A 27,728-nucleotide genomic window follows, 5' to 3' on the forward strand; every position below is an offset into this window, starting at 1 on the left:
CCCGTGCACCTAGAGCCTGTGCTGTGCAACAAGAGAAGCCACCGCAAGGAGAAGGCTGTGCACCGCAACGAAGAGTAGCCCCTGCTCGCCGCAACTAGAGAAAGCCCACACGTGGCGACGAAGACCCAACACAGCCAAAAATCAATCAATCAATCAATCAACAATCAATCAATCTCTTGAACGTTGTGAACATGGGATTAATACATCAGGCATTTTTTATGTTCTGATGGGATAGTAAAGAATTCTTTTAAATTGGGAGATTATCTTTGATAGTCTTTAAAATGTAATCTCCGGTCTTAGTCAAGAGAATAATGGAGCCTTAGGAGCGATATTTAAGTTTAATTTAATACAAACATCACATACTTGTACCTTCTCGGAAATGGTTCCTTCATCTTAACTAAGGAAATGGAAAACTATTATGACTTAAGTCTTCATTCTGTGATTTGTGTGTTTGGACAAGTTTAGGCAGACAGCAAAGGCTCCAGAGGTCCTGCCACCAAACCTACAGCATTGAGAAAACGCTAAAGCCAAGTCAATTCTCCATCTGGCAGTTCCATATGAGCTGCGAAAACAGTCCAGTTAGTCCTTCAACTCCACATCATCTAGATCCCTCGGGGTCTGGAATCTCGGGGTTATTTTGACTTTCCCTGGACAGCCGCCCAGGACTCACGAGCTCTTCCTCCGGCCCCTTCAGTTAGCCTGGGCAACTCTGCTCTCAGAACCGTGGAAGTTCAACATCGTCGTCACCAGCTCCGGGAGGTCAAAATCGTGCTTCCACCCCCAGTCCTTCCGGGCGTTGCTATCATCAAAGTTCATTGGCCAACCATCGGCTAGGACAAGATATGGAAGAGGAGCTTAAGTTATTCAGGCTCTAGATTTGCAAAAAGGTCTAGAACATTTTAAATAAAGGATTATCATCCACGAAAGAAACGTCCTATTTGAAATCCCCCCTTGAGCAGAGCAGAGCAGCTATCACGGGCACACACACAGTCACCTTCTTAGATTAGAAGTCTGTCACCTCAGAGGAAAGTCTCATGCAGACCTGTAAGGTGGGGCTGCTGTGCTCAGATGACACTCACACAGGGGCACAGTCACAGCCTTTGAGAGCCCAGGGCTGCTCTCATACTACACCTGCTTGTTTTACGTTTAAACTGGCAAATGGTGAGGTGAGAACAAGCTGTTTATTTGGACGGTTCTAGTTCACCCACTTTAGACATCATTTCCCAAAACCGTAGCATCTGCTGGCTCTGGTGCAACAGCAGCTCCTTCTCCAGGTGTCGGGCCCCTTGGGAAGGTGCTGAGCTCTCCTTATCTTCCTCCGTTTATGTTCTCAAGGACTTGTGGGGCGGACTGAAGCTTAATTTTGGCCTTGAGGGGTTCTGCAATGGTGTACCAACCTATGGCCTGTCGGACAGGATCCACGTTGTAGGTGATCTGGAATTCTGGAACGTGCTTGAGAATCTCCTGGGCCAGCTCCGCGGGGGTGAAGCTCATGGCATTGACATTGTAAGTCCTCATGGAGAGGGACTCTGCTGGGGCCTCCATGACCTCCAGGGTGGCCCGGAGGCAGTCATCAATGTACATCATCGGGAGTCTCGTGCTGGGTTTCAGGTTGCACTCAAATCTGCCATTCTTGACGGCGTCATGGAAAATCTGGACTGCGTAGTCTGAAAGAGAATCTGGTCTGTGGGTCTTCTCATAACAAAATGGTGAGTGAACCTCTTGCATTAAGGCAGTGGTTCTCAGATGTCTTAGTCTCAGGACCCCTTTTATGTGCTTAAAAATCACTGAGGATCCCCAAAGAGGTTTTATTAAGGTGAGCTGTAGCAACATCTACTGTATCACAAATCAACTGAGAATTAAGAAAAATATTTCTGCATTTTAAAATGACAATAATAAACCCATACATTCACATGTATAATATTTTATGTGAAAAAGAACGTATTTTCCAAACAAGAGAAAATTTAGTGAGAAGAACAGCGTGTTTTACATTTTGAAAACCTCTCTACTGTCTTAATGGGCGACAGCGGGAATCTCTGCTTCTGTGTTCAGTCCACTGCGCTACACACATCATGTAGCCTCTGAAAAACTCCACGGTGTACTTGTAAAGGAGAGTGAAGAGGGCAAATAACATCTTAGTACTGATAGGAAAATTGTTTTGACCTCCTGGACCCCTTGAAAGGGTCTCAAGGATTCCCAGGGGTTCCTAGTGCATACTTGGAGATGCATCACATTAATGTAAAATTTTTTAAAGTAACCAAAACCTCTTTTAAAATCCCTCAAATTTTAATTGAAGATATTCAAAGAAATGGGAAGATATCCCATGCTCTTGGACTGGAAGAATTAGTATTGTTAAAATGGACATACTGCCTAAAGCACTCTACAGATTTACTGCGATCCCTATCAAATTACCCATGACACTTTTCACAGAACTAGAAGAAATAATCCTAAAAGTTATATGGAGCCACAAGAGACTCAGAATTGCCAAAGCGATCCCGAGGAAAAAGAACGAAGCTGGAGGCACGACCCTCTCGGACTTCAGACAATACTACAAATCTACAGTAAAAAACCCCTTGGATTTTGTCAAGTATCTTTTACGTTGTATCTCAGAAGCCCTCATATGGGAGGGATCTCTAATGTGGGAGTTACTGAATATAACACATGCTCAAGTCCAAAATGATAACAACAACAGTGTGGAAACAGTAGGGAGGGTCCTCAAAAAACTACAAATAGAACCACCATATGACCTGGGTACATATTCGAAGAAAACGAAAACACCAATTCGAAAAGATACACGCAGCCCAACGTCCCTTGCGGCACTATTTACAATAGCCAAGACATGGAAGCAACCTAAGTGTCCATCGACAGATGAATGGATAAAGAAGATGTGACACACACATATATATATGTGTATACACGCACACACACACACACACACACACACACACACAATGAAATACTACTCACTCATAAAAAAGAATGAAATTTTGCCATATGCAACAACATGGATGAACTTGGAAGGTATTTTGCTTAGTGAAATAAGTCAGAGAAAAACAAATAAATGATATCACTTATATGTGGGATCTAAAAAATAAACAGACTAGTGAATACAACAGAAAAGAAACAGACTCCCAGACATAGAGAACAGGCTAGTGGTTACCAGTAGGGAGAGGGAAGTGGGGAGGGGCAAGATAGGGGTAGCGGATTAAGAGGTACAAACTACTATGCAGAAACCAAATAAGCTACAAGGATACATTGTACAGACAAGGGAATCTAGCCAATATTTTATAACTATAAATGGAATACAACCTTTAAAAACCGTGAATCACTGTGTTGTACACCTGAAACGTATACAATATTGTAAATTCACTATTACTCGGTAAAAGAAAAAAGAAAAAAATGAAGTTAAGCAGGCCTGGTGCCCCACTCACCAATGACTAATACAGGCTCCTAAACAGACAAGTAACCGACGGCACGAGAGATGAGCAGTAACCCACTCTCATTTTGGGGCAAGCTTTTCTGAAATAAAAGCTAAGACAATCTGGATAATCAGCAAGAAGCACGATGACAAGAGCGGCAGGAGCAATGCTTATGTTCTTTCTGAAGATGCAGAGCCTATCTTAATAGAACTCTCCGTATGAAGAAACAAAGGTATATTCAAAGAAAGAGGCTTTTCTTTTCTGGCCGCACCGTGCGGCTTGTGGGATCTTAGTTCCCCGACCAGGGATTGAACCCAGGCCCACAGCAGCGAAAGCACTGAGCCCTAACCGCTGGACCGCCGGGGAATTCCCAAGAGGTGATTTCTCATTTGGTGTCTTCCTACATTGTGGGTAACAAACTCGAATGTCAGTTTGACTCCGGCCCTGTGGGTGGCCAATCCCACTGGACTTACAGCATCGTCGTGAGTTTAAGTTTAAGTCAGTAGGGTTCAATGAGCTTCTCAGATGCACTTCCCAGAAAGGATGCAAAAACTCCGGTCAGCATACGACTAAAAAGACAACAGGTCCATCCCCACTTTGCCCGGCCATTAGAAGGCTTATCTTATGTAAAAAAAGAAATCGAAAATAACACTTACCAGTCGTTCCTCCTCCAGGTTGGGAGTCAGCAGAAATGATTCCAGGATATCTCAGGCATCGGAAATCTAACCCATACCGGTAATAATAATACTACAAAAAAGAGAAAACTTACTTTAAAAAGAATCTTTTAAATCAGGTAGAGCAATGCAAAGAAATAACAGCCTTCTCCTGAAACTTCATCCCATAGTCATATTAAAATCCTCGTAGAACTTCCCTGGTGGTCCAGTGGCTAAGACTCTGTGCTCCCAATGCAGGGGGCACAGGTTCAATCCCTGGTCAGGGAACTAGATCCCACATGCTGCAACCAAAAAAAAAAAAAAAAACAGATCCCGCGCAGCCAAATAAATATTTTTTAAGTGGAAATAAATAAATAAATAAAAATAAATCCTCCTCAAGGAAATGAAGGCTCTAGAATTGCTAACAGTCACTCATTTTTAAGAAATAACCCTGAAGTTTTCATCTTCAAAGAATCGTCGTTCTGCTGATAACGTCACTAGATAACACTGTAAATAACAGATCAGCCGAGAGTAAGGATTTCCAGCCTTTCTTTGGAAGGGAGACCCTGCACACAGTCCTGAACAAATCTCCACAAGCCTCTCCTGCGGTGCAGTGCGGGGAAGAGTACGGGGAAAGATGGTGACTGTGATATATTAGATGAAGGATCAGAAACCGGCTAAAATGTGCTATAGAGTTATAAAGACAAAGCGTATTAATAAATAAAACCAAAAAGATGTCTGAGGTTATTTTAAAATTACCTCTGATAACTACCAATATTGGGAACCTGAAAGAACAGTGCAGTACAAATAAGATGGGCAGCAAACCAAAGATGGGGTGCCATTCGAGGGGCGTGTACGAAGTGTTGTGTTTGCACAGGACTGAGGATTCCTCTGGAGCTGTCGGTACTGACCACTTGGCAAACACACTCGGTCCCCGAGCATTTCTGGGGGCAGAGATTAAGGGAGGGAGAGAGTCCCCTCCAAGGATGAACCAGCAGGTGTTTGAGGCAGAAATAGAAAACGAAACACTGAGTCATCTTGCCAAGTGATGCTTACCTCGCCCATGAGCTCCGCGTGGACCTTGGACACCCCGTAGATAGTCCTGGGTCTCTGGATACAGAGATCGGGGGCTGGGTTCCGCGGAGAAGTAGGTCCAAACGCTCCGATGGTGCTTGGCACAAACAATCGCAGACCGTGCTCCTCGGCAACGTCCAGGACATTGTGCAGTCCTGAAACAAGCAGATGTCATAAACTGGGAAACCTCTTCCCAAAGAACTGGGAAATCTGGCAGACGGCTCATCTGGGGCAAGATCCAGAGACTCACCAGTGATGTTCACAGCTCTGGCCAGGGATACGTTTGCTTCTCCCACTGCACTGAGCAGAGCGCTGTAATGAAACAGCCAGGTGACACGGTTGTTCACCACGATCTCCCGCAGATTCTTGTAATCCAGGATGTCGGAATAAATAAACGGGCCTGCAAGGAGCAGTGAAACCAGGAAGTAAAAGAGTTCCGGGCTTGAAAAGCTCAACAGATCTTTTCCCCTCCCCCGCTGACTTTGAATTCCACTGGTACCGACTTGATAACAACAACTTGGACACTCCCCAGCATTTTCCTTACGGAGAATAACAAATCCCAGCCACCCCACGGCTAACAGCAGCTAATGCTTATACAGGACATACACCTGCTGGGTGCTGTTCTAAGGGCTTTCTGTATAGTTAACTCTCACAGCCTTCGAGGCGGATATTTTGTTGATGAGAAAACTGAGGCATAAAGAGGCTAAGTAGCTTGCCAGTATCAAACAGAACAAAATTAAGAACTGGAGTAATGACCAGGCAACTGGCTTGAGTTGCCAAACCTATAGGCACACAGAGATTTCACCCTGCTTAAAAGTTGCATAGGGCTTCCCTGGTGGCGCAGTGGTTGAGAATCTGCCTGCCAATGCAGGGGACACAGGTTCGAGCCCTGGTCTGGGAAGATCCCACATGCCGCGGAGCAACTAGGCCCGCTCGCCACAACTACTGAGCCTGTGCGTCTGGAGCCTGTGCTCCCCAACGAGAGGCCGCGACAGTGAGAGGCCTGCGCACCGCGATGAAGAGAGGCCCCCGCTCGCCACAACTAGAGAAAGCCTTCGCACAGAAACAAAGACCCAACACAGCCCAAAATAAATAAATAAATAGCGTTCCCTTTAAAAAAAAAAAAAAAAGTTGCATAGTTCAGGACTTCCCTGGTGGTCCAGTGGTTAAGACTGCGCTTCCAGTGCAGGGGGCACGGGTTCAATCCCTGGTTGGGGAAGATCCGCATGCCGCGTGGTGCAGCAAAAAAAAAAAAAAAAAAAAAAAAAGTTGCATATTTTAAAGGAATAGAGAAATGGGTTTACAAAAACAAAAAACCCACCATGGTATAAAAGAACTATAAATTAAGAGTTCGCCACACCTGGTTAGGCTAGAGGCAGAGCCGATTTTTTGTGCCAATTTCCCCCACTTTCAGCAAATGACTGCTCTTCCCCATGGTAAACAGCAAAAGGCTGACACAGAACCAGGAAGAACTGGAATTATAAAAACATCTTTGAGGTGTAGACAACCTGACTAGAGGAGTCTGGGGTCTGTGTGTGTGCACAGTAGTTTAAGAACAAGTTCACGTTGAAATATGAGGATTAATTTCTCCAAAATTTAAAGTTCCTTTTCCTCATTTCAGAACTTGATTTTTGTTTGCTTTCTCTCTGAGCTAAGTTCACTAAAAACTCTGAAAGATAGAAATCAGTTTTATTCCACAGATACTGCTCCAAATAATATCCAAAGATACTATTCCACAACTTCATGTCAAGGTCTGAAGAACTCTCCTGTCCTTGGGTCCCTTGAATAAGCAGTAGCTGTACCGTAGGCTTTTTACAGAACTAATGAGGACAAAACCATGAAACATTTTTAAGTGACACAGGTGTGCCTCAAATACTCCTCTTTCTTTAATTCACAAGCCTGGTTATGAGCGGTGACACCGATTCTGGGAGCTGCCTCTCTAGCTGCTCTGTGAGCCTCTTACCACTAAGGAAGACGTGCTCAGGGGGCTTCCGAATGTCAGACAGAATCACGTTGTCCTTCCCAAATCGTTTCCTAAAGGGAAAATCAAACACACGAGTTGGTACACGGAGGACATAACAGGTCCTATGAAAACAGTCTTTCCAACAGGAACTGTCATGTCCCGTCAGCCTCCAAATCCCTCCTCTTCACACCTTTCTTCCCTCTTGTCCTCAACTCACAGCCCTGCAGTTGCAGCCACACTCAGGGCTGCACCTCCTGCTTCTACCTCAGCCCGTTATCATCCCGGTATCTGTCACCAATTTCTTCCCAGTGCCCCTGAGTTTTTCCTTTTGCCTCCCTGTTCTTCTCTCCTCTTATCCTTTTATCCCACTCTCCAAATCCCACACTGTTCCTTTTTAGTTTCTACACATACAATACTTCCCTCTGCCCCCAAACACCTGAAAACCAAGTGATTTACTGGGAGGCAGGTCTTACTTTGCCTAACCTAGGAAAGGCAGAGGGCGAAGGACCGGCTTGGGGGATGCCGAGTCAAGGACCTGAAACAATGTCTGTGATATGAAGAGGCACAATGAAATGCATTCCAAATGGTCATTTACATACGATATCTTAACGTAAGCAAGAGGGGAGAGAAGCAAGAGGGGAGAGAAAAGATTCAATGGTTACATGGGGCCAAAGACAAGCCCTGAAAAGCTCAGAATTTAAATTGAAACTTTGCGAGCTCTTACCTCAAAAAGCTAGCAAGCCCCACTCCAAGTTGGCCAAGACCCCCTGGATAAAGAAGAAAAAAGTGAATCTTTAATCTAAATCTAACCAATTCAATTATTCCCAGTATGTAATAATAGAAGAAAACTCTACTGGCACTCTTAGCTAACTAGGTAAAGCCCCAGGTTGGCCTGATAGAACGGAATCAACTCCTCGGAGCTATGACAGAGCTCGGGTACAGGTAAGATTAGTTCCAGAGACAAAAGTGCTCTCCAGCACAGAGTGGCTGAGGGGAAGCCAGGGTACAGGTAAGAAGAGCAGGACCTTCCTGACCTCCTGGTCAGGAAATCACTACGAGCTTCGCCTTTGTTATTTGATGGGCTGTGAAAGTTATCTGCTACGGGTACCAGAACACTCAAAGCTAGATATAATAGTTTGATATCAACCTCTGCTGAGATTATGCAGAGCACCCTCCTTCCATTAGACCTGGAGAGGAACAGGAAGGGAGAAAGAAAGAAGGGACAAACCAAGAAGTCACCTGAAAAAAGGGGCAGATATCTGGATGGGCAAGGAGCTGCTCAGAACATTAAAGATGAGTATTACAGCATCTTAATTTGGACGCTTCCAAATGCCATTGATGGAAATGGGAGAGCTAGGGGTCTGGGAGCACATTTAGGGGAATACAACCTTAGATTCCATTTGGGAGAGAGTAAGAGGCAGGAAGATATGGACAGTGGGATTTCCTGTAAGCGTGTGTTAACATGGGACTGAAACCAGCCCACTGACGGTAACACTGGGCCCTGGAAGATGCTTTGTTGGTGCAGGGAGGAGGGAATCAAACAACACACAGACAAGAAGCTGGGAGAGTCAAGGGGGAAGCGCAGAGGGAACTGGCCTCACTTGAAACCCAGTTACAGCAGGAGAGGAAGAGGAGGTGCCAGTGAAAGAAACACACACACTGAGGAATGTAAGAAGGATAAGGACGTGAAGCCAAGGGATGAAACTCTGGCAAACAGAGGACAATAAAACACGTCAGTCAAATCAGAGGGGGGCTTGAGTCAGCTGGAAGGACTTGCGGACGGACGGTCAAGTTTGCAGTGAGCAGATACAGAACCAGGTGTTGGGTGGCTACGAGGGGAGAGGGGTCAGCGGGCCAGTCCGTGGACAGTAAGCCGCAAGTGTCACGAGGTGATGGTGAGGCGTTCCTCGGGCCCTGGGCAGGCCCTGGCTGTCTCTTCCATACAAATGTGCAGGAACTGCCTGGCCTGAGAAGCCTGGCCAAGGAAAGATGCGCCTGATTCCAGAGGCCACGTTCTATCCACACACCTTGGCTCCCAGGCCATTCCTCGCAGGAAAGGGGAACTGAGTCGCACAGCAGCTTTTTGGGCCTCTTCAGGTTCCCAGATCCTCCCTTCCGACAATAAAAGATTTGGGCAGGGAAACCAAGCCCTGGCAACAGCGGCAAAATAAAGACAGGGGACTTGTGCTATTTCGGAGGGAGCCAGGAGTGGAAAAGGGAGTTTCTGATTAATAAGTGTTACCTGGCGGCATGTTAGACATTCCAAAAACAAATACACCGGCACACAAAGAAAATAATAAAGCCACAAATGTGGAAAAAAGAAAAAAAACCCAACCTGTGATTAAGACACGGGGTTGGTCTGCTTCAGAGAACGAGGTAGAGTGGAAGTTGGCATCCGCTGGAATCTGCTGAGGGGAGGTGCCCAGAAACCGGCTGGGCAGGACAGGAGCCTGGCAGCCACAGGCCGGTCTCTGTAGCATCCGGCTGGCAACCCGCCGCAGCATCCAAACGACCGGCATGATCTCTGCAGACACTGCAACACGAAAGGAGCAGAGTTGAGAAAAGATACATGCACCCCAATGTTCACTGCACCGCTATTTATACTAGCCAAGACATGGAACCTAAGAGTCCATCAACAGATGAATATGGATAAAGAAGATGTGGTGTGTGTGTGTGTACACACACACACACACACACCGGAATATTACTCAACCATCAAAAAGAATGAAATAATGCCATTTGCAGCAACATGGATGGACCTAGAGATTATCATACTAAGTGAAGTAAGCTAGACAAAGACAAGTACCACATGATATCATTTATATGTGGAATCTAAAATACGATACTAATCAACATATCTACGAAACAAAACAGACTCACAGATATAGAGAACAGACTTGTATCAATAGTTGCCAAGTGGGGAGGCTGGGCAGGGGAGGGAAGGAATGGGGGTTTGGGATTAGCAGAGGCAAACTATTATATATAGGATAGACAAAGAACAAGGTCCTACCGTATAGCACGGGGAACTATATTCACTATCCCGTGACAAATCATAATGGAAAAGGATATGAAAAAGAATATATATATATCTGTATAACTGAGTCACTTTGCTGTATAGCAGAAATTAACACAACACTGTAAATCAACTATATGTCAATAGAATTTTAAAAAACAAACAAAAGAAGCAGAGTTCAGTATGTAACTGCTTACCCTCCCGACCCCTCAAAACACAAACCCTTTAACCACAACTAACACTAAGATCGCCGGCTCACGAGGAAAGCCACGTTCTGGATCCATGAATCGAGCTAGAGAGACTACTGATTGCGCAGACAGGGAGCCAGTCAAGAGCCCGCCCCGTGAGCCCAGCCCTGTGAAAAGGGGATAAACGTCACTGGTGCAAAGTGCAGGCAAACAAAGACGGGCCAAGATTTAGAACTGGAGCCGCACAGGGCTGACACCAACTGGGATCTAAAGTCACGGCGGAGGTTCCTGCGTACAGAGCCGTCCACGCCAGGAACATCATGGATCCCCGCAAAGGCCTCAGATCTTCACAGCTGTAATCACCTGTCCACGTACCATCGAGGAGTGAACAGGTCCCCGATTAAATAACACAGAGCCCTGTGACTCTCGTGCTAACTCAGATGTTATCGGTAGGATGAACCAGACTAGAAAAACAGAGAGTTAAGGTGAAAAGGCCCCCGGCAATACTGAGTAAGCTGTGACTAATTTCTGTTTCACTGCCAACTCTTCAGGAAGGATCATTTAGAAAAGCCATTTTCTCCTCTGTTCCCAGATCATGTATATTTCATTGCAGTCCAGCTCCCCTTCCTAGTCAGCTTTACCCAGGCAAGCATGTCACAAGAGCAGATCAGAGCTGCTCAGTTCTAACAGCGACTTTCCTGCCCCCAAAGCTCAGGCCTTTGCACTCTGCACACTGTCCATGGCCTCCACATCCGTCAGCCGTCAGATTTCCAACAGCACTGGCGGATGAGCCTTCAGAGCGACCCCAGTGCCCAACCCCCTCACAGAGAAGTGGCCAGATCTCAACCATCTTCTATTTTGCATCCTAAAACAAGAAAAAGTAAACCACACTTGGAGACATTTAGGGTCTGAACTTAGCCCCTCAACCCAGTGCCTTGAGTAGGTAACAGTAATTCTCAGTTAAAACCGCCAGAGGTATCAGAAGCTTTCCTGCAATCCCTAAAATCCAGATTATAGAAAACAAAAGGGCAATAGAATCTGCTGAAACCCTATGCTTGAACACCCTTTTGTGAGCCACAGAGGTCCTGTTCTTTAGGACACTGAAATAAGGCGGGGAAGAGCCCCGATGGCTTCTGTCGGGTCAGGGGCTTGGCCCATCAGATCTGCAGCCTGAGACGCAGCCCCGCCAAGGTCCTGAGGCCCTGCATCCCAGCTAACTCTCCCAAACAAGCAGAAGACAACCTTCTGATGGCACATCTCCGGATTGGAACGGAGGTCGCCATAGGAGAGACCCCAGCTTTTCTTCCATCATCCCTTCAAACCATCTTTGTAGCCACTGCTGACACCCGAGACCAGGTAAGAACTTTGATTCTTAAAGTCACTTATTTCAGCAAGTTCAAGAGGATGGCGAGGAAGCCAAGAAGCAGCCAGATTTACCAGAACATCTGAAACTCAAAGACAATTCTCAGTTCCCAGAAGCAAAGTAGTGATGGCCACAGGTGAAGAAGCTTGGTGTTTTGTTTTTTGTTTTTTTCTTTTAAAGGTTGAAGACACTGGAGTCTGGGAAAAGGTAAACCCTGAAGACATGAAACAGGGATGTGAAATACGTACGACTCAGTTCATCTTCTCTTTCCCCAGAAGGGGAAAGCATGAAGGAGGCACAAATTCTTAATTGAATATAAAGTATTTTAGTTTAACAATGTGGACAATTCATGCTTGAGTTGGTTCTTATTCCACTACTATTACTAGCTAACATCTGATGTTCACGACAGGCCAGAGGCCTGTGAATGTCTTTCTGAATTATAGCATTTAACCATGGCAAGCACCACCCCTCTCAGGGAACCCAGTTCTTAACCATCAAGCAGCTCTACTGTCCCTATAATGGGATTGCTTTGATTAACAATGCATGTACATTAAAAACAAACCCAAAAAACCCTCCAACCATCTACCGCATGTAGCTTTTTCAAGTCAAGATTATTATCTTGCCACTGCCAAACTCAATTTAATACTTTTAAGGCAGGAGCTCTCAAATTTTCTGGTCTCTGGACTCTTTTACACTCTTAAAAATTGGGGACTACAGAGAGCTTTTGTTTAAGTGGGGGCCTATCTAACAATGTTTGCTGTAGTAGACAGCAAAACTGAGAAACATTTAACCTATGAATGAGTTCATTTAAAACCAATAAACATGTTAAAATAAACATATTTTATGAAAATAACTGTATTTTCCAAAACAAAACATTTACTGAGTGGCACTGTTTTACATTTACTTGTCTCTTTGATGTTTTCCTTCATAGAAAACAGCTGGATTCTCACATCTGCTTCTAACTCAATCTGTCTGCTGCTTTGATGGAAGTAAATGAAGAAAACCAAGACTCAAAGCAAAGCAGTGGGGAAAGGAAGCCGTATTTTGAAAGCCTTTTCAGATAATTCTGGATACTCATCTTGGATATCCAAAACTCAACACATGCTAGTTTCTTCAAGGTTAGTTGCAATGTAGAATCTGAAGCCATTATCAGTGAACTTTTGTACCTGCTACATTAAAACCCACTGGTATATCTAATGCTTTGAACACATCTTTTTTTTTTAAAAGATTTTTTTGATGTGGACCATTTTTAAAGTCTTTATTGAATTTGTTACAATATTGCTTCTGTTTTATGTTTTGGTTTTTTGGCTGCAAGACATGCAGGAATCTTAGCTCCCGGACCAGGGATTGAACCTGCACCCCCTTCACTGGAAGGCAAAGTCATAGCCACTGGTCCGCCAGGAAAGTCCCTTGAACACATCTTTTACTCCTGCATGGTTTTGTAATTTCATACATTGTTTTTCGGAAAATATTGGTTCAGTAAGTTATGCAGAGCTTCCAACGGTTAACACACTTCACTGTACAATACCCAAAAGTCATACTGGTTGCTATCACTGATTTCATCAGAAAATTCCTAAGTATTGGGAAGCTGTCAAATTCACGGTAGTGGATACAACTTAACTTGCAACAAATACCTTGGCAGGCTCGTTTGGTTCATTTTTTTAGAAAATGTATGCCGATTATCCAGGTATGAATAACCATCGTTTGTCAGTCATTCTTTCAAGCAAAAATGGTTCTCTATGAAAAACAGGGACCAGTTCAGTTCACAATTCAATCACACAAAAGGCTTTCTCTCAAGACAACCATCATATTTCAATATGGAACAAGTACATCCACTTACCACATGACACGTTAAAAAGATGTCTCTAGGGTCAAGATTTAATAAAATCAGTCATTTCTACTGCTTCATAAAGGGCATTCTTAAGTAAAGCTTTCCATTTTTTAATTTTATTTTTCACTGAAAGTGCATGGTAGTGAAGAATACCATGACTTCTAGTACCACATGGTGCCACTGCCTTGATTCCTGCAAAGGCACCAGTACTTTTAGCAGGTGTGACTTGTGCACCGTCAGTGCAAATTCAACACAGTTGCTCCGGAATAAACCATGAAATTCAAAAAAGTTATTCCACCCTGAATACTTTGGCACTATTTGTGTTTTCTGTCAAACGTTCACCAAAAAGATAGTCTTTGATAATTGCTTTGGCGCTGATACCAGATAAATACAAACAAAATGGCAAGTGCAACCATGACTACAAATTCTTCCATTTGTAAGGAAAAAATACACTTCTCTGCAAGATACCAAACTAGTCTTCATGTTTGCAGCTAAATCTTTAATTTAACAAGTTACTGTATTATTAGAAAGTGGCAGTGCTATTATTTCTTTCAATGCTTTTTCATCCAAACAAGGTTTTATTGTGTGTTTCTCCAGCCACTGCAATTTGATAACCTATCTTAATAGCTTTTTCTTTTCTAGTTTGGAAAGCTGTACCAAATAATTTTTGCCTTTTAAAGAGCTCATCATATCTACATTTAATTCATTTGTTTTATTTTTCTTTAGATGATGAATGGTTGGTCTAAGAATAATGCTATTGCGACCAAAATACTATTCAAAAAAGTTCTGTGGCATCAGACACATAAGGTAAATTTCTGACATCGGTAAAACTTGACGAAAGCCTTCATATTTTCATGTATTATTTAGTTCTGCACATTTATTTGGAGTAAATTCCTCTTTTCATGAGTCAGAGAACTCCGTTACGTCGTTGTTTCATTTTTTCTTCAGCATTTATACACATGGTACAGCTTTGAGTTGAACAAAATCGAGTCCTCTAATATCCCCCTTTTTAAACCATTGATCTATCCTTAAATATAAAAAATATATAAATTAATATCCTTTTATGTTAGAATAAAATATTAAGTTCAAAAGAATTTTTATACCATTTAAAATTTTAGAAAAGTTTTAAAGTCAAGACTATAAACTTTTTGTTCTTTTTCCATATACCCACAAGACTCAATTTAGGGATTTCAAAGTAATGACTTATTGAAAGAAAACAGGCCCCAGAGATGATAGCAGCTATAACTGCAGGTAGCTAGTAAGAATGCAAAGAAGTACTAAGAACAAACAGAGTTCGTCTCTGAAAATGCACATATTTATACTGTGAGCCTACCATCCTTAGAAGATTCTAGAAACACAAGAGTACACAAGCACACGTCTCATTAGCCATCAGAGGAGAAGCTCATCACAAGCCATTTGGCCTCTAGAAAACTCCACCATACACCTGAGAGAGAAAGAATGAAAAAGGCAGACAGTCTCTTAGTATTTTTTTTTAAATAGCCTTGACCTCATGGACCCTACAGAGGTCTCAAGGAACCCCAGGGCTCCCCAGATCACACTTGAGGACAGCTGTTCTAAAGTAAAACTTGCTTTGCCAAGCTAGTTATTAAACTTATACAGGGGAACGGTCAAAGATGACTGAAGATCAGATGAGAGTCCGTAGACCTTCTCCCCTAAGCACCTTGCTTACTTTAACTCCAAGGGATGAAAAAGAAACTGGCCAACAGACATTCCTCCTTAAATAATGGAGCGTCTCCCCGGCCCAAGCCTCCGTTACATGACTCTTCCCATCTCCCGGCATTTACCCTTTCTGCACTTACCAGAGCAGAACTCTAAGAAAGCAGTGGCATCAGGAAGACAGTGAGGTGATAGAGATACAGACTCAGAGCCCAACTGGCCTTGATTGCTTGGATGTGGGGCAACTTGTGAAGGAATGGAGGAGAATAACACAGCCTTCCAAGTTGTGCTGCTGTAAGCAGGCTTTCTGGAGGAGCAGGTCAGGTAAGAAGACAAACGAGCTTGGTTTTGGACGTGTTGGTTTTAGGTGCCAGGAGCCAGTATGGCTGCCTTTCCCATGGAGCTGTGAGTCCCACTGAGCAGTTCCTAGCAGTGCCTGATGCATGTCAGAACTCAACCACCATGTCAAACAGGTAGGCAGGAAGAAGAAACCAAGAAATAACAGGGGTTTGTCTACATCACAATAAACAGAATGCCCCCTGTTGTCAGAAAACATTACTTCTGTTTCTTGGGGAACAAAACCTTAATTCAATTGCAATTGCTCTGAAGACAGATACTTCTATTTCAGAAATATTAAAAGAAACTCCAATTTGAAATATTGAAAACCAACGAAATAGGCCCTTTCCCTGAGAATGCGCCATCAATTTCCCTTAATATTCTTGCTGTCTTGTGTTTTCCCCAAATTTCTAGCTCTAATCATCCTCAACCACGGAGACAGTAAATAAAGATGTATTAATGTCTCCAGCACATTTAGCATGAAGCTAGAAGCATCCAGCCTCCAACAGATGAATGGATAAAGAAAATGTGGTATATACATACAATGGCATATTATTCAGACTTGAAATAGGAGATCCCGTCACATGCAACAACATGGATGAACCTGGAGGACATTATGCTGAGTGAAATGAACTGGTCACAAAAGGCCAAATGTGGGCTTCCCTGGTGGCACCGTGGTTAAGAATCCACCTGCCAGTGCGGGGGACGTGCGTTCGACCCCTGGTCCGGGAAGATCCCACATGCTGCGGAGCAACTAAGCCCGTGCGCCACAACTACTGAGCCTGCGCTCTAGAGCCCGTGCTCCACAACTACTGAGCCCACGTGCCTAGAGCCCGTGCTCAGCAACAAGAGAAGCCACAGCAATGGGAAGCCCGCGCACCGCAACGAAGAGGAGCCCCCGCTCGCCGAAAGCTGCACGCAGCAACAAAGACCCAATGCAGCCACAAATAAATAAATTTATATTTAAAAAGGCCAAATACAGTATGATTCCATTCATATGAGTTATACCTGTTATCTAAAGTAATCAAAAAATTCACAGAAACAGGAAGTAGAAAGGTAGTTGCCAAGGGGTGGGAACAAGGGGGAGGGGATACGAGTATTCAATTAACAGGCATAGCTTCAGTTTTGCAGGATAAAAAAGTTCTAGAGATCCACTGTGAATATACCTGACAGTACTGAATTGTACTCTTAAAAATGGTTAAGATGGTAAATTTTGTTATGTAATTGAAGCCACAACTTAAATTTTTTTTAAAAATCCAGCCCCAAGAAATGGTCAGTGCATACATATACTACTGAGGAGCTAGAAAATTCGCCCAGTGGAGATTAACGCCACCCCAGAGACCCATCAAACCCCCGTCCCGTCCAAACTCCCCAGCCCTTGTCTCACCGAACCCCCTAAATGGTTCTTTTCCCTCTGCTTATAAACCTGCTGAAACCTATTATTCTCCTCCAGCCTTTACCTTTCCTTCCCATCTCAAGGATCTCCAGAGAGTTCCCTGCCCCTCCAAGTGGGGCCTCTTACTCTGCACCCAGTGGAACTGCTTTCACCAAAGGTCAGCCACTGCCCAGTTGACAACTTCCTGGCCCCGGAGACTAATAACGCTTCTAAGACACATTTGCAAGGCAGTCTCCGCTTTACATCCTCCAGTTCATTAAATCATAAAAGCAAACGTGCCCTCTTCATAGTAATGACCCAAGGAAAAATCAGGCACCTCAACTACTGAGCGCTGACGAAGCACCTGCTTTCCTGAACTCTTATTTAAGCCTCAGAGTAACTCTGAAGCTGGGATCTTTTCTCCATTTTGCAGAAGGAATTTTGACGCGCCCAAGGTCGGGCAGATGCTAATTACCAAAAGGAGGGGTTGCAAACCAGGTCCGTTGAGTCTCAAACCCTCCCTCCATCACCCCCACTCTTCTCACTCTAGACAAGAGATAACATCAGGTACCTAAGAGAGAGGACAGAGGAAACATCCTCGTGGTGGCGCAGGGGGCACCTTCCCCGCCGCCCCTCCTCCCCTACAGCTCGGCTACTCCTCCTCACCGCTCCCCAGGAGGAGAGCACCCTCGAGCCGAGGGCGTTCAAGGCCAGACACGGCCCTCCCTCGCTCGCCGTGCGAGCCTGCGTACACTACCTCGCCAAACCTCAAGTTTCCCCATCCTTAGAAAAGGGGAAAATGATCGGACCACCACATTAGACTGCTGGGAGGATTTAATAAAAGCAATTTAGAAAAGCACTTAGCAAACTGCTCAGTCAGTGTAAAGACTCCATCAACCAGCTGGTAAAGTCTAGACTTAAGGTGGGGTTGATCCGAAAGCCAGAAAGGGTCGGGGGAAAAAATCCCGGAGCTCTCAGTGTGAGCTACATAGAGGGTTTTAGAGGGAGATCTGGCTTCGCGGAGCGGGCGCCCCCATACTCCCTATTACGCGCGCCGGCCCGGGAAAGGGAACCCAAGAAGACGCGGGGACTTGGGCCGCACGCGGGTCTCCGGCTTCCGCCTCCCCGCATGGCTGGATAAACCGGTTTTATGAAACAGCCGCTCCCGCCCCTATTCTCTGGCAGGGTGTGCCCTTCAGAAAAGTAGGAAGGGCCGGGAGCCGCACCTGGCGACCCCAGCAGTGCCCCGGCCCTCCCCCGGCCTCCCAGCTCCGCGGTGACTGCTGGGGACCCTCGCTCGCGCTCGGGATCGCTGGGTCTCCAGACCCGCGCCGCGTCACACCGATCGGGCCAGCGGGGGCCATGTGGTCAAGAGGACCTGCACAGTCAGCCTCGGTTCTGAAGAGGCTCAGCCCCCGGGGTCAGCCGCCGGGGAAGCGTCCGGCCGCCTCCGCACTGACCTTCCGACGCAGCCGCCCAGAGATGCCGCGCTGCTGCGGCGCCGGAGCTGGAGCTGCAGCTGCAAGTGGCCAGAAGTCCGGGAGCGCGGAACAGAAAGTGGAGAGCAGCGCGCGCGGCGCCTTTATAGTCTCTGCCCGCAATCCCGCCCCCTGGCGCACCAATCCCCTTCTTCGGTCCGGGCCGCCCTGGCTTGGGCGTCTGATCACCAAGTGGGAGGGCGTCGGTTGCCATGGTAACCCTCCCCGAGGGTCCCAGTAGTGTTCCTGGCGTCTCGCGCCCCTCACGCGGGCTCCGCCTCCGACCCATTTCGGGAGAGCTCGCAGAAGGCTAGGGACGCGTTCGAGCCCAGCGTGCGGCGTCCCCGGCAGCGGCAGAGCCAGCCCGCAGGTCTTCGCGTGGGACTGTCCAGGTGGGGACAGCTCAAGGGCCTCCCAACACAAGGGGCCCGAAGCCCCAGAGCACCGGTCCGTGCTGGCATTTAGCGGCTCAGCAGTGGACTTGAGGAGGAATGCGGGACGCGAAGGGAAAGCTGGAAGGATTGGCAGGGGAAATAGCTCCGGACCGGGGTCGGGAGATACGGTACAAAGAGACCTTGAGAGGGTCATTTCATCTTGGTTTCCCACATGGGAAATATCGCTGTGAAATTAGATGACCTCTAAGGCCACCGGACCAGCAGAGTCAGCATCACCTAGGAGCTTGTTGGAAATGCAGATTTGAGGCTGCACCCCAGAACTGCTGAGTCAGAATCTCTGCGTTGGCGCCCTGTGAGCTGTGTTTTAACAAGCCCTCCAGGTGATGATGATCTGTGCTAAAGTTGAGAAGCGCTGGTCTAGGGGAGTGGTTTCTCAGACCTGGCTGCAGATTAGAATCACCGGGGAGTTCTGGAACCTCCCAAATAAATCAGAATCTCGTCGGCGGGGGAAGGAGGGGCGGCAGGAAGCCCAGGCATAAGTTTTTTTTTTTAAGCTTCTGGAGTGATCCCCATGTGCTATCAAGGTAAGAACCAAGTGATCCCCATGAGCTGTCATGGTGAGAACCACGGATATACCGTAGAGGCTTGGTCCTCCAAGTGTGGTTCCTGGAGAAAACAACCCCCTCCCAGACCTACTAAATCACGGTCTGCATTTCAAGGGGCTCTCCAAGTGGTTCGTGTGCACGTTAGGGTTTGGAAAAACAGCTCTAAGGCCTCCTCCAACATTAAGAATCCATGATTTTATGAAATATGTCTTTCTGTTTTACAGACTCTTAGAAGGCCCCATTTCCTTTTTTTTTTTTTTTTTTTGCTGTACGCGGGCCTCTCACCGCCGTGGCCTCTCCCGCTGCGGAGCACAGGCTCCGGACGCGCAGGCTCAGCGGCCATGGCTCACGGGCCCAGCCGCTCCGTGGCATGTGGGATCCTCCCGGACCGGGGCACGAACCCGTGTGCCCTGCATCGGCAGGCGGACTCTCAACCACTGGGCCACCAGGGAAGCCCGAAGGCCCCATTTCTTCAACTTTTTCTCATATGACATGACCTTCATTATGGGTCTCTCTCTAGTGCACTTGAATTTTCAAATTTTAATTAGACTTTTAGCCTCTCAAGAGACGTAGGAGATTATCAAGGCCGCTGTGCCCACTTGACAGAGGAAGAGGTAGAGCCCCACCTAGACAGGTGAAGAGATTTCCCCAGAGTCCAGGGGGACCAGAATGCTGCCCCAGCCACTGGGTCACTGCCCTTTCTAATACACCACATCGTACCATTAGGAGTTATTTTTTGTTTTCCTCAAAGATTGTGGTGAGGTCAGAGATGACACTGAACTTGCTTTGAGTGGGTTGCAGACAGGGATGTTTCAGGGTGGAGCAACCCACTGAGGATGCTGCTTGTTTGTGGCGGGGAAGGGGAGGAAGCGTGGCTTCAACCTTTGCTCCTGAGGACAGGGCAAGAGCAAGGCGTGATTACCGAGGGACTGAAAGGTGACGTGGTTTCTGGTGTGGATGAAAAATGTCACCTGCCATATCAGTAAACAAAGGATGTTGCAGACATCAAGCCAGCAGCCATTGCTGCCGCCCCGCCCTCCCCGCGACTGTGCACCCTGAAGGCATATGGGATGGAGAAAATCAGGATACTGGGCTTAGATAGTTAAGGTGCGTTTCAAAGGAATGATTTCAGTTAACCCAGACCCTTGCATCTTCCCATACCTAGAAAAGTGCTAAATTCATTAATGTGAGATGTCCGGTTTTCTTTAACATAATCTTTTGGAAGATTTTTGTTGCAAAAACCCCTGTATATCCTGGTTCCTCCCTGACTTCTTTGGAGCAATCCCTCAGCGCAGTCTGAGAGGCTATCTTTTGGGTTTAAGTCCTCAGAAAATCTGCTAAATAAAACATAATTCTCGACTTTTAGGTTGTGCTTTTTTTTTTTTTTTTTTCAGTTGACGGTTTTGGTGACCATGAAGGGCCCAGAGCAGACTTGTCTTCTTCACCTGAACTCTACGAGGATCTGGAGCTTGGTACCAGCAGAGGCCTCTTTGGTCCATGCACCTCCACCTCGTCAGAGAGTCCAGACGAATTTGGGTGAGTCTTTCCTGGTTCTTGGACCTCCCATTATTGGCTGATGATCCTAGGTTTTATTCAGTGGTGTTTAAACTCTCTGGAGGAGTAGGTTATCTTTGAAACTTAGTTTCAAGAGGTACCTGTGTTATCCTCAGTGAAAGACACTGGGAAAATTTTGCTCAGTTTAGACACTGAATGGTTTTTCCTCAGTTGAAAGACTGGGAGGACTTTGCTCATTTGAAAGACACTGAGTAGGGTTGGCCTGGGTAATTAAGTAGAAGACTGGCCTATCATTTTTCCTTGAATTGGCTACTTTAATAGAGTTTGTTAAAAAAAAAAAAAAAAAAAAGTTTGTTGGAGTAAAAGTTATCTCAACAAACCAACCTTGGAATGGGAAACAAAGCTTCCAAAACAAAAGAAAAAGGAACAACAGGTTGCCAGTTTCCAACTAATATCCCAGACAGGTTTATGTACGTATAAAACTTACAAGTACCAGGACTTCCCTGGTGGTCCAGTGCTTAAGGCTTCCCCTTCCAATGCAAGGGGTGTGGGTTTGATCCCTCGTCGGGGAGCTAAGATCCTACATTTCTCACAGCCAAAAAGCCAAAACGTAAAAAAAAAAACCAAGTAATATTGTAACAAATAAAGGCTTTAAAAATGGTCCACTTCAAAAGAAACTTTTAAAAAATTAAATAAAAAATAAAGCTTACGAGTACTTATTGGGTTGGCCAAAATATTCAGTTTTTTCTGTAAGGTGGCTCTAGTAGCACTTAATTGTCTTTAATGTCATTTGAAACAATTATGTTAGATTGTATTGTGACAGCTGTCATATCAGCGTGCATTTAAAAAAAAACATCAAAATTGGTGAATTTTTGTGTAGCCATTTTAATATTGAAGAACAAAACATTTTTGGCATATTGTGCTTTATTATTTCAAGAAAGGTAAAAAACACAACTGAAATGCAAAAAAAGATTTGTGCAGTGTATGGAGAAGGTGCTGTGACTGGTCGAACATGTCAAAAGTGGTTTGTGAAGTTTCTTGCTGGAGATTTCTCGCTGGACGATGCTCCAAGACGGTCAGACTAGTTAAAGTTGATAGTGATCAAATTGAGACATTAATTGAGAACAATTGAGAACAATCAACGTTATACCACCTGGGAGATAGCTGACATACTCAAAATATCCAAATCAATCACTGAAAATCATTTGCACCAGCTTGGTTATGTTAATTGCTTTGATGTTTGGGCTCCACATAAGTTAAGCGAAAAAAAACCTTGACCGTATTTCCGCATGCGATTCTTTACCTAAACATAACGAAAACATTCCGTTTTTAAAACAAATTGTGACGGGCGATGAAAAGTGGATACTGTACAATAACGTGGAACGGAAGAGATCGTGGGGCAAGGGAAATGAACCACCACCAACCACACCAAAGGCTGGTCTTCATCCAAAGAAGGTGACATTGTGTATATGGTAGGATTGGAAGGGAGTCCTCTATTATGAGATCCTTCCAGAAAACCAAACGATTCCAGCAAGTACTGCTCCCAGTTAGACCAACTGAAAGCAGCACTCAATGAAGAGTGTCCGGAATTAGTCAACAGAAAACGCATACTCTTCCATCAGGATAACGCAGGGCCACATGTTCCTTTGATGACCAGGCAAAAACTGTACTGGCAGCCAAAAGTACACCACATGTATGTGTGTATGTGTATGTGTGTATGTATGCTTTGAGAACTCGGTCTCTGCCATCCGAAAGGTATACATGTGGTGTGCTTTTGGCCGCCAGTAGCTTAGACTGGGATTCTGAGCAGTCTTTTGTCTGTGCCAACTCTCAGGGGATTTTTACCATTTTAACTTCCTTGCATCAGGAAGTACAGTGAAGGCCTTTACTTTCTTAGACTGTTTTTGGGAATAAACTTTCTGGATCTTGTTTAGGTGGCACCCTTCACACTCGCTTGTGGGGAAGCCTCTTGTGTCTTATTGGTTTGAGTCACTGTTAAGATATATCTCATCAATGGTAGATGATGGATCCTTTAAATTGGAAAAACTCTAAATTGGTCAATTAGAGACCTCTCATTATAAACAGCTGTTTTATTGGTGCCTATTAAAAAGAGGTGGAAAAAATATATATCTAATGGTTAACCTAAGAACTCCTTTAGTTTAAAACAAACAAGAAAAACCATTTGGGGAATCCTATTTATGGTCTCTTCTTTCCCTCAATGGGTCTTACAGATGCTAATGAAAACATTAGAATAATTAATGTTAATTCGATTGATTAACAGACTAAGAAAAAAACCTGAAGCCTAGAGACCTTTTTCCCAACCAGGTGGAAATTTTAAAGGGGCTTGTCCCAAATGGATAAATAAATCTTTAGGTGGTTATTTTAAGATGAGAGAAATAAAATGGACATTAATGGGATTAAATCAAAGGTTTGATACAACACTGCCTAAGGTTGGATGGGCCAGAGGAACCCCCTGTTGGTCCTCAACATTAAATTGGCCCCAAACAAGTCCACTCTATTTACCCCAGTTTAAAAAACATATACAGCTGGAAGAAAATTATATTGAGATACCTGACCAACAATTACTTGGGACAACAGTTAGGCCAATTAATTAAGTTAAAAGACTGACAAAAGGGCCTGAGTCTCTGGGCTTAACCCCTCACTGGGGACCCCAGAACCTTTTATACAAAATAGATAAGTAAGGAAAGCTCTCGGACTTGTTGTAAAACCAAGGCTTGTTGATTGAGTCCTAATGTAAACTAAAATATATAGAATTGAGATTAAAGTTTGTAAAAATTGGTATGTTTAAATGGGCTTTATATAAGATGGTTATGTTGCAGGAAGGGGGACCCCTTCCAGGGCCCGAGAGTGGGCTCTTGTCTAACATTCGGAAATGAATTGTCCGAGGACACACACACGCTGACGACGCAGGAGACCTTATTGGGAAGGGGCGCCTGAGCAGAGCAGGAGGGTAAGGGAACCCAGGAGGACTGCTCTGCCATGTGGCTCGCAGTCTTTGGTTTTATGGTAATGGGTTGAGTTTCCTGGTTGTCTCTGGCCTATCATTATGACTCAGGGTCCTTCCTGGTGGCAGGAGCATCACTCAGCCAGGATGGATTCCAGCGAGGAGGATTCTGGGAGGTTGGTAGGACATATGGACTGGTGTGTCCTTTTGACCTTTCCCGAATTCTTCCAGTTGGTGGTGGCTTGTTAGTTCTGTGTTCCTTACCAGGGCCTCCTGTTTAAGATAACTCAGGCAAATGGTTACTGTGGTGCCTGGCCAGGGTGAGCGGTTTCAGTCAGTGTTTCCCCTCACAGTTACATCTCCTTTGCTTAATTACGTTGTGGGATAGACATGTTTCACTGGGGAATACTTCCCCAAGTAGATTTGCCCCTCAAGAAATATTAATGAAACATACTAAAGGAAACTAATAGGGTTACCTGAGCTCTTTACAAAAAAAAAAAAAAATACTGGGAACCAATATTCAGGGGCTAATTAATAGTAGAGATTTTGCTCTGAGTTTAACTTGTGCACTCAGAAAGAGGGCCTTTGTTGACTGCCTTATGAAATCTTTAGAAGGCATGATGAATTAAACCCTAAAGTTCTAGAACATAGAACTCTTTTATTTTTATTTATTTTTTAACACCTTTATTGGAGTGTAATTGCTTTACAACGATGTGTTAGTTTCTGCTTTATAACAAAGTGAATCAGCTCTACATATACATATATCCCCATATCTCTTACCTCTTGCATCTCACGCCCTCCCACCCCTCTAGGTGGTCACAAAGCAACTAGCTGATCTCCCTGTGCTATGCGGCTGCTTCCCACTAGCTATCGGTAGCGTATATAGGTCCATGCCACTCTCTCACTTTGTCCTAGCTTACCCTTCCCCCTCCCCATGTTCTCAGTTCCATTCTCTGGTAGGTCTATGTCTTTAGTCCCATCCTGCCCCTAGGTTCTTCATGACCATTTTTTTTTTGTTTAGATTCCATTAGAACTCTTTTTAAAATTTATTTATTTTTTGGCTGCATTGGGCCTTCATTGCTGCACGCAGGCTTTCTCTGGTTGAGGCGAGCGGGGGGCTACTCTTCGTTGCAGTGCGCGGGTTTCTCATTGCGGTGGCTTCTCTTGCTGCAGAGCACAGGCTCTGGGTGCGTGGGCTCCAGTAGTTGCAGCACTCAGGCTCAGTAGCTGCGGCACACAGGCTTCAGTAGTTGTGGCGTGTGGGCTCTAGGGCATGCGAGCTTCAGTAATTGTGGCACGTGGGCTCAGTAGTTGTGGTTTGTGGGCTTTAGAGTGCAGGTTCAGCAGTTGTGGCACATGGGCTTAGTTGCTCCGTGGCATGTGGGATCTTCCCAGACCAGGGATCGAACCCGTGTCTCCCGCATTGGCAGGTGGATTCTTAACCACTGTGCCACCAGGGAAGTCCCTAGAACATAGAACTCTTAAATTTTGGTTTAGTTGGAAGTCTTCCCACTAATATAGAAAATCAAATTAATGAAAACATAGCTGTGCAAATCAATCTTTTAATATCATTTAGGTGACAGACCGGTTCTTTGGGGAATTAAAAGCAACTGTTTCTGTCTTGCAAATCTCTACAAGACAGAAGTGTAAATAGAGCCCATGAGGACCTGAGACTGAGCCTAATTAGCTCAATCAGGTAGAACTTGAAACCAAGGGGGCAAAAAAGGAAAAAGTGGCCTTTTAAAACTCAAACCACTGGAGGGTTCCCTGGTGGCAAAAGTAAATAAATTTATAAAAATAAATAAATTAAATTAAATTATTCTCTCATTTACCTTTATTTTACAACTTATCAAAACATTACCATACCAAGTTAATATTTATAAAATTATTTACTTTTGGCTGTGTTGGGTCTTCATTGCTGCGCGTGGGCTTTCTCTAGTTGCAGCAAGTGGGGGCTACTCTTTGTTGCGATGCGCAGATTTCTCATTGCGGTGGCTTCTCTTCACGGGCTTTAGGCATGTGGGCTTCAGTAGTTGTGGCATGTGGACTCAGTAGTTGTGGCTCACAGGCTCTAGAGTGCAGGCTCAATAGTTGTGGCACACGGGCTCAGTAGTTGTGGCACACGGGCTTAGTTGCTCCGCGGCATGTGGGATCTTCCAGGACCCACATTAAGGTTAAGATTTTAACCCTTAAAAACCATAAGATTAAGGTTTTTAAGGGTTAAAATTGTAATATGTAATTAAGGCTATAAAGATGATAAGGGAAACATTTCAGTATGCAAGGAAAGTAGGATGTGCGTTTTCAGCAAAAGAAAGTATGAGGAATGGAAAAACATTTTGTTAAGGGGAAAGAATGATTGTGTCCTAGAGCTGGTTAGTTGTTTGGTTTTGGATGGGAAAATAAGGGACAAACTAATATGGAAACAGAAAGTTGTAGGTTTCTAGAAAGGGAGCCCTGAAAAGGAGTTTTGTACATGGTCAGTCTGGGATTAGATTAAATTTAGTTAGATAAATGGATTTTGTTATAAAAGTAGGCTGATGCAAGACTAGATTTTGTTCCTCTCCCTGTTAAGAGAACAAAGTTTTCTTGGAATACTGCTTTTGGTAACAGACTGTGTGAGTTTCTTTGCCTTTAAGTGATCTGTATTTGTTTTTTGAAATCTTTTTGTCACTTTGGTTAAGTGAATAAGTATTGTTTCACAGTGACCTATGATCCTTTTGGAACAAGTGTTTTGAAACCTTTTTTATGTTTTTGACAAGCTTTCCAAATATCAAATTCTAACTAAAGATTTTTTGACCTCCAGCTAACTCTGGGATGCTTCAAAGGAACCTTGAGACATCTCAGAGAGGAAAATTAGAGTAATTGGGCTTATTTGGTATGTTAAATTACTTGAGAAGCATTGTCAAGTGATTGGAGATAGGCCTTATATTGTATGGATAAATGTCATTAATATATCAATAGATATTCTAAAATTTATATGGAATTCCTAAAAATGTGATATGTCCTGGTATAATGTTTTCAGTCATAATTCTAGTTATTACCTTAAAATGGTGTATGTCACAGAAACATCCAAGTTTCTTGTCAATTGCGTTGTAATCAGATCTTTAACCGTGCTATTTTAAGTCTTTTGTGGTTTATAGACAATCATTGTTTTACTCTGATGCTTTTATAAAATGAAGATATTCAAGAAAATTCATAAAGCTTTTTGATAAATATAAGTTTCTGATAGCTTTTAGGTCATACCACTAAACTGCATAAGAAATTACAAAACTCTGATGGAAAACCTGACGATTTAATCCAGATCAACAGGGATTAATTACATGGGACCAAATGAACTGATAAATATGATTTATAATTATATGACTTTTTCTGAAATATACCAGCTTTTAATCTTTGTTTTCTAGAAAAACGTTTCCTCTTATGCTATGACCTACAATGAGTTGATAAAGTATACCTTGGTAAACAAAGACGAAACATATATATTTTTTCTCTACCTGATCCTTCCAGAATTTGGCTTCTCCAGCTAACTCCCCTGTGGACTTGATGGTTTATTGCAACCACATTACAACTAGTTGTACTAATCATTGTTTTAATTTTTCTCTTTATTTTCAATTTGTTTATGGTTTGTGTCTCTCTCTGCTGCATTATGACTTTATTAATGTTACTATCTGTATTACTTATATCCTGTCTGTTTTATAAGATTGTTGTCTCTTGCATTTCCCAATGTGTATCCAGGCCTCCAAAAAATTAATGATGTCTTGAGAGAGTTAATCATATATAAAACTCTACATAGAATAATTGTAATTGTGCAACTCTAGGTATGGGAAGAAGCAACAAGTGAAAACATTTCCCAGATCACAATAGGCTACTAAAACAGG

General features: G+C 44.3%; 1 protein-coding gene and 1 long non-coding RNA gene across 2 annotated transcripts in view; one reads left to right on the top strand and one right to left on the bottom strand.

The window, feature by feature from the left end:
- Positions 1–327: 327 nt before the first annotated feature.
- Positions 328–18,466, bottom strand: LOC114884749 (L-threonine 3-dehydrogenase, mitochondrial). Its single transcript, XM_029203928.1, has 9 exons — positions 18,353–18,466; positions 9,445–9,642; positions 7,834–7,876; positions 7,110–7,180; positions 5,397–5,546; positions 5,129–5,301; positions 4,076–4,166; positions 1,398–1,667; positions 328–830 (listed from the first exon to the last, which is right to left on the bottom strand). The coding sequence occupies exons 2-9, from the start codon at positions 9,626–9,628 to the stop codon at positions 691–693; spliced, it is 1,122 nt and encodes a 373-aa protein (XP_029059761.1). The 5' UTR covers positions 9,629–9,642; positions 18,353–18,466; the 3' UTR covers positions 328–690.
- Positions 18,467–18,634: 168 nt separating this feature from the next.
- LOC114884260 overlaps positions 18,635–27,728 on the top strand; it is a 91,686-nt gene continuing 82,592 nt past the window's right edge. Inside the window, exons 1-2 of the long non-coding RNA XR_003790813.1 lie at positions 18,635–18,762; positions 20,765–20,906. This is a non-coding gene — a long non-coding RNA (uncharacterized LOC114884260). The remainder of the gene's footprint in view (positions 18,763–20,764; positions 20,907–27,728) is intronic.

The sequence above is a fragment of the Monodon monoceros genome, unplaced genomic scaffold (genome assembly GCF_005190385.1).
Source record: "Monodon monoceros isolate NGI ecotype Baffin Bay Population unplaced genomic scaffold, NGI_Narwhal_1 Super_Scaffold_5, whole genome shotgun sequence".
Taxonomy (NCBI): Eukaryota; Metazoa; Chordata; class Mammalia; order Artiodactyla; family Monodontidae; genus Monodon; species Monodon monoceros.